This window comes from Rhinopithecus bieti, unplaced genomic scaffold (assembly GCF_001698545.2).
Source record: "Rhinopithecus bieti isolate Rb0 unplaced genomic scaffold, ASM169854v2 scaffold_18548, whole genome shotgun sequence".
Taxonomy (NCBI): Eukaryota; Metazoa; Chordata; class Mammalia; order Primates; family Cercopithecidae; genus Rhinopithecus; species Rhinopithecus bieti.
Genome location: NW_016809526.1, coordinates 353,942 through 360,191, shown reverse-complemented (window position 1 = coordinate 360,191; position 6,250 = coordinate 353,942). Strand labels below are relative to the sequence as shown.

Here is a 6,250-nt window from a genome sequence, read left to right as displayed (position 1 = left end):
AAAAAAAAAAAAAAAAAAAAAAGGAAAAGAAAAAATTATATTGTTTAATCTAGGGGTGTGTGGTTCAATTAATGTGACCTTTCAGGCCCTCTCAAGTCTAAAATGATACAATGATGTAACCATACAACATGACTGTATAACAATATGATATTATATGAATGTGACCATACGCCAGCAACTCAGGACATAGATATGGAATATGTCTCTACTGGGATTGAATCAGAAGTTTTTTGTTGTTGTTGTTGTTTTGAGAAGGAGTCTCACTTTGTCACCCAAGCTGGAGTGCAATGGGATGATCTTGGCTCATTGCAACCTCTGCCTCCCTGGTTCAAGCGATTCTCCTGCCTCAGCCTCCTGAGTAGCTGGGATTACAGGCATGCGCGCCACCATGCCCTGCTAATTTTTAAAAAATATTTTTAGTAGAGACAGGGTTTCATCATGTTGGCCAGGTTGGTCTTGAACTCCTGATCTCAAGCGATCTCCCCATCTTGGCCTCCCAAAGTGCTGGGATTACAGGCGTGAGCCACTGCACCTGGCCGAATCAGAAGAATTTTGTTGAGGGCAGGAAATAATCACAAATATAAAACCAGTTCAGAACCGTGGCCATTTGAATATCCAGAGGAAACAGGAATTATCTTGAATCTGGTGTGTTATGGGGGTAAAAGTTATTGTAAAAAAAATAAACTAGAGGAAATCAGGGTGTTGGAGCTGGCTACCTCTGCAGGGCTCAGTCCCTACCCCTCGCTTGGCCTGCCTGGTTTAGGTATCTCCTGGGACCTGCATACTTGATATCACATAGTGCCAGAGCGCCAAGAGAAAAAGAGAGGTCTGTCCTGAGCTGACTCCGTGGCAGAGGCTCCTGAGAAAAGAAGGGTCAGGCTACCTTTGTACGTTGGATGCTGCTGCTTTTTGGTGAGAGCAGGTGACTTGCTAGGAGGAGCCAGTGCTGTGGGGCCAGGGACATCAGAGAGGTCGTCTCCCCCAAGTTCACTGTCGGAGACTCCAGGCTGACTGAGTTCATCCACCAAGTAGTCTTCATCATCTTCAAGAATATCCCCTGGGAGAAGGAAATGAATCACAGTTTGGGTGAAAACAATGAGGGTGAAAGGCTCGGTCTTTCATCAGTGGGACTGGTTCAGCTCCTGTCAGGACACCTGCACCCTGCCACGCAGCCCAGGGCCAGGGCGCCAGCAGGGATGGTACTCCAGCTCCTTTGGTATGCCCACAGCCCTGACATCCTCAAAGTCAGTTTGTAGCCTAAGTTTAGACGCCTCCGGTCCCAGGTAGCACGGCATGCATCGTCCACACATACAAACATGCTCATCACATGGGACAGATGGCTTGCCCTGCAGGCGTCCTCTGTCACTTCTGCAAGGGAGGCTTTAGAAGGTATCCTTAAAAGCTCAGGCCTGTTGCTTGAAGAATGGCTTGCCTGTTCTTCCCTGCAGGGTCACTAACCTTCTGATTCATAGTCCAAACTTGTGAAGTCAAAGTTTTCCTCCAGCAAACAGGAGTTGGCAGTGGGAGACACGGGGGCCATGCTGTCTCGTTTCCGAATGATCTCCTCTCGCAAACCTTTCAGCCAGTCCTTTGTCTTCGGTCTAATCTTCACTGCTCTGCCTTTCACCTGGGAGGGCAGAGCGGCCACCCAGGAATAAATAAAAATCATGACCACTCCTGCTGATCACACAATGCTTCTCACTAAAACCCACACACCTGCAATGAGGCCAATCTTCACGTCTGGCCGTGAAAAACCAAGGATCCAGACCTCAGGCAGGCTCAGCATAGCTCTCATACATCTGGTTGAAAAAAAAATTGAACCGGGCCGGGTGCAGTGGCTCACACCTGTAATCCCAGCATTCTGAGAGGCCGAAGCAGGTGGATCCCTTGAGGTCAGGAGTTTGAGACCAGCCTGACCAACATGGTGAAACCCTGTCTGTACTAAAAATACAAAAATTAGCTGGGCGTGGTGGTGTGTGCCTGTAGTCCCAGCTACTTGGGAGGCTGAGGCAGGAGAATCCCTTGAACTTGGGAGGCGGAGGCTGTAGTGACCTGAGATTGCACCTCTGCACTCCAGCCTGGGTGACAGAGCAAGACTCCATCTCAAAGAAAAAAAAGAGTTGAACTGTCATCTCCAGCTTCCCATTTGGTACAAATTTAAAGCCAAGACACTATAAAAATGGAAACTATTTATGAGCTGCATATTCCAAAATACATACTCTAAAGACAAAGATTGGAACAGTCTCCCACATGGCGGTGCGAGCATAGACAAATCAAGTAACTAGGCGAGAACTACACTCTAAAATGGCTAAGCTGCTGCAGCTGCTGGTAGAGCTGCCTTCTAACGTGAGACACAGTGACTGACGTTATTCTTCCCTATTCTGTTTGTTTGGTTTTTTGAGACCGAGTCTCACTCTCACTCTGTCACCCAGGCTGGCATGCAGTGGCGCAATCTCGGCTCACTGCAACCTTTGCCTCCTGGGTTCAAGCGATTCTCCTGCCTCAGCCTCCTGAGTAGCTGGGACTAGAGGCACACGCCACCATGCCTGGCTTTTTTTTTTTTTTTGAGACAGAGTCTCACACTGTTGCCTGGGCTGGGTACAATGGCGTGATCTCAGCTCACTGCAACCTCTGCCTCCCGGGTTCAAGTGATTCTCCTGCCTCAGCCTCCCGAGTAGCTGGGATTACAGGCACCCGCCACCACGCCTGGCTAATTTTTGTATTTTTAGTAGAGACGGGGTTTCACTATGTTGGCCAGGCTGGTCTCGAACTCCTGACCTCATGATCTGCCCGCCTCGGCCTCCCAAAGTGCTGAGATTACAGGCGTAAGCCACTGTGCTGGGCTAAATTTTGTATTTTTACTAGAGACAGGATTTTGCTATGTTGGCCAGGCTGGTCTCGATCTCCTGACCTTGGGTGATCTGCCCACCTCGGCCTCACCAAGTGCTGGGATTATAAGCATAAGCCACCATTCCCCCCCTTCCTCCCTATTTTGCAAGTAGCCAGAGCCAGACATGAGACACCTCAGAACCAGAGTGAAGAATCTAAACTCCCTCTCGCACATATGGTGTCTATACATAAAGACGGATTGGTGGCCAGGCATGAAAGCTCATGCCTGTAATCTCAACACGTTGGGAGGGTGAGGTGGGAGAATGACTGGAGCCCTGGAGACTGAGGTTACAGTGAACCATGACTATCCCACTGCACTCCAGCCAGGGCTACATAGTGAGATCCTGTCTCTACAAAAAATTTAAAAAATTAGCTGGGCGTGGTGGCATGTGCCTGGGGTCCCAGCTACTTGAGAGGCTGAGATGGGAGAATCACTTAAGCCTGGCAGTTCAAGGCTGCAGTGAGTTGTGACTGCATCACTGCACTCCAGCCTGAATGACAGAGCAAGACTTTGTCCCCCACCCTCCCCCACAAAAAAAAAAAAACAAACCGCACAGGTTGGGCACAGGTCAGGGCAAGAGGAGGGAGAAGACATGCCCACGTAAAAACAGGGATTGATCAGACCCCACTCCACAGTGTGGCCAAGTACAGCGTACCTTCATACCGTCCACATCCAGCACACTGAGAGCCGAGTGACTGTCTGCAAAAGTCACCAGCATCTGCCCTTGGTTGATCCTGGAATAAATGATATGCCAAGTCAGTGCCAAGAACGACCTAGCAGCTCTCACGGATCCTCACCGACATCCCCTGGAACCACATCAACCAGGGGAGCAGTTACCTGACAAGAACAATTGTCCCATAATTCCCCAACGTCTGCATGAGCTCAGTACGCAGGTCCTCAGGAAACTCGTTTTTCTCTTCTAAGGTCGGTGACTGAAGATTTATTACAACAGTGGCATCCAGGGGGCCCTGGAAAGAGGATACTTCCTGGAAAACCCTCTCCCGGGCACCCACATCTACTTCCTGAACTTCCACCTCCACGATCGCCAGCACGGGTCTGCGTTAGACAGCAACAAAAGAGGGATGACAGTTAGCCTGGGACAGATGTCCACACCCCCAGCCTCCAGTTCCCAGCTGCTGTCCCCCAGGGCTCTCCATAAACAATCAACGCCAACAACCTGCAAATGTGGCCATGGGCAGGTGGATTTGCAGGCTAGCTGCCCTGCCCTCGTGTTTTAGTCTTCATCTTTCCTTAATCTTAGTATCACCTTGGCATTTTTATCTAAAGATGATTTGAGGGGAAAAATAAAGTGTGGTTCTCTAACGACATATCCCAGTACTTGGAAAATAACCAGCCATCAGCAAAGATTTTTGACATGGTGATCCTTAGTACCGCCAAGGAGGTGGGGAAGCAGACATCTGCACTCTGCCAGGGGTGCAAGCATTTCAGAGGGCTACTTGGCACTTTACATAGAGTTCCAAAATTGTTCATCTCTTTTCATCTAGTAATCTCATTTCTTGGACCCTATTCTAAGGAAATGACCAGGGATTCAGACAAAGATTTAATGCATGAGGTTGATCATTTATAGCATTGTTCATGGGAGGGGAACAAAAGGGAAACGCTTTATTTTTAAATTTTGAGTGAGAGTCTCCCTCTGTTGCCCAGGCTGGAGTAGAGTGGCACGACCTCGGCTCACTACAACCTCCGCCTCCCAGGCTCAAGTGATTCTCCTGCCTTAGCCTCCCAAGTAGCTGGGATTACAGGTGCATGCCACCACGCCTGTCTTATTTTTGTATTTTTGGTAGAGATGGGGTTTTGCCATGTTGGCTAGGCTGGTCTTGAACTCCTGACCGCAGGTGATCCGCCTGCCTCGGCCTCCCAAAGTGCTGGGATTACAGGCATGAGCCACTGCGCCAGGCAAAAACGCTCCGTTTCTTAATGGAGAAACAGTTATGATGCATTCATGTAGTACTCTATGCAATCATTAGGAATAATGTAAAAATCCATGATGTAAACAGGAAAACAGTCCAGCAGGAAATAATATAGTCCTTATAGTAATTCTGACATAGGGATGGGTATTACTCTACTTACAAATTTTCAGAAAATCCTATATTACAAAAATTACGTAGGCTGATTGAAAATAGCTCAACTCTGGCCTGACTCCTGCCACTACTTTTTTTTCTTTCACAGCACATGTTTGTTTATTGTCTGTTTGTTCTGTCCAGAAAATTCCATGATAACATGGTCTCATCTGTTTTGTTCACTGCTTTTCTCCAGGCCAGCAACAGGGCCTGGCAAGTAAGGGCCCTCAAGAAATATTGGTTAAATTAAGGTTTCAAAATACATTGAGCTAGCCAACCTTGATGTCACACATCTGAAGATTCCTCAAGCTTCACTTCTAGGTATGTATTTGCAACAACAGGTATCTAAAGAATTTAGAATTATCTAAAGAGTCAGCATGGTGGCTGTAATCCCAGCACTTTGGGAGGCCGAGGCGGACACATCACTGGAGGCCAGGAGTTGGAGACCATCCTGGCTAACATGGCAAAACCGTTTCTAATAAAAATACAAGAATCAGCCGGGCATGGTGACGCACGCCTGTAATCCCAGCTACTTGGGAGGCTGAGACATGAAAATCGCTTGAACCCTGGGGGTGGAGATTGCAATGAGCCAAGATTGTGCCACTGCACTCCAGCCCGGAGGACTCTGTCCCAAAAAAAAAAAAAAAAAAAAAAAAGGTTTTTTGGTTGACCAACTGTTCCCCACCTTCTTTTTCTTAATTTCCTTCCCTGTAAAAGTTGAAACTGATATGAGAGTTTAGGCAGCAGCCTTGAGAAAATCAAACTCTTCCCTCTTCACACCCTCAAATGCCATTCTCTCCTCTGTCTTTACAGACGTTCTGCAGGGTGAGTCTTCCTCTGCAGCAATCTCAGTGCACAGGCACTGGTGCCCATGGTGCTCCCTCTGCTGCCTCCATTCTATCCTCAATGCATGATGCACAGAGCATTTAAAAAGCCCTGCATCCTAAGGCCAGGTGTGGTGGCTCACGCCTGTAGTCCCAGCACTTTGAGAGGCCAAGGCGGGTGGATCATCTGAGGTCAGGGGTTCGGGACCAGCCTGGCCAACGTGGTGAAACCCCGTCTCTACTAAAAATACAAAAATTAGGCAGGCATGGTGGTGTGCACCTGTAATCTCAGCTACTTGGGAGGGTGAGGCAGGAGAACTGCTTGAACCTGGGAAGCAGAGGTTGCAGTGAGCTGAGATTATACCACTGTACTCCAGCCTGGGCAGTAGAGCAAGACTCTGTCTCAAAAAAAAAAAAAGAAGAAACTAGCATTTATAGAGATGTAATATCCACAG

The 6,250-nt window shown here is 48.2% G+C and overlaps 1 protein-coding gene across 1 annotated transcript in view; it reads right to left on the bottom strand.

Moving 5' to 3' along the window:
* Positions 1-6,250, bottom strand: part of SYNJ2 (synaptojanin 2) — a 125,933-nt gene that overhangs the window by 18,693 nt on the left and 100,990 nt on the right. Inside the window, exons 19-22 of the mRNA XM_017889620.1 lie at positions 3,728-3,946; positions 3,546-3,624; positions 1,459-1,627; positions 884-1,057 (exon numbers count right to left, since the gene is read on the bottom strand). Of these exons, the coding sequence (XP_017745109.1) occupies positions 884-1,057; positions 1,459-1,627; positions 3,546-3,624; positions 3,728-3,946 (641 nt within the window). The remainder of the gene's footprint in view (positions 1-883; positions 1,058-1,458; positions 1,628-3,545; positions 3,625-3,727; positions 3,947-6,250) is intronic.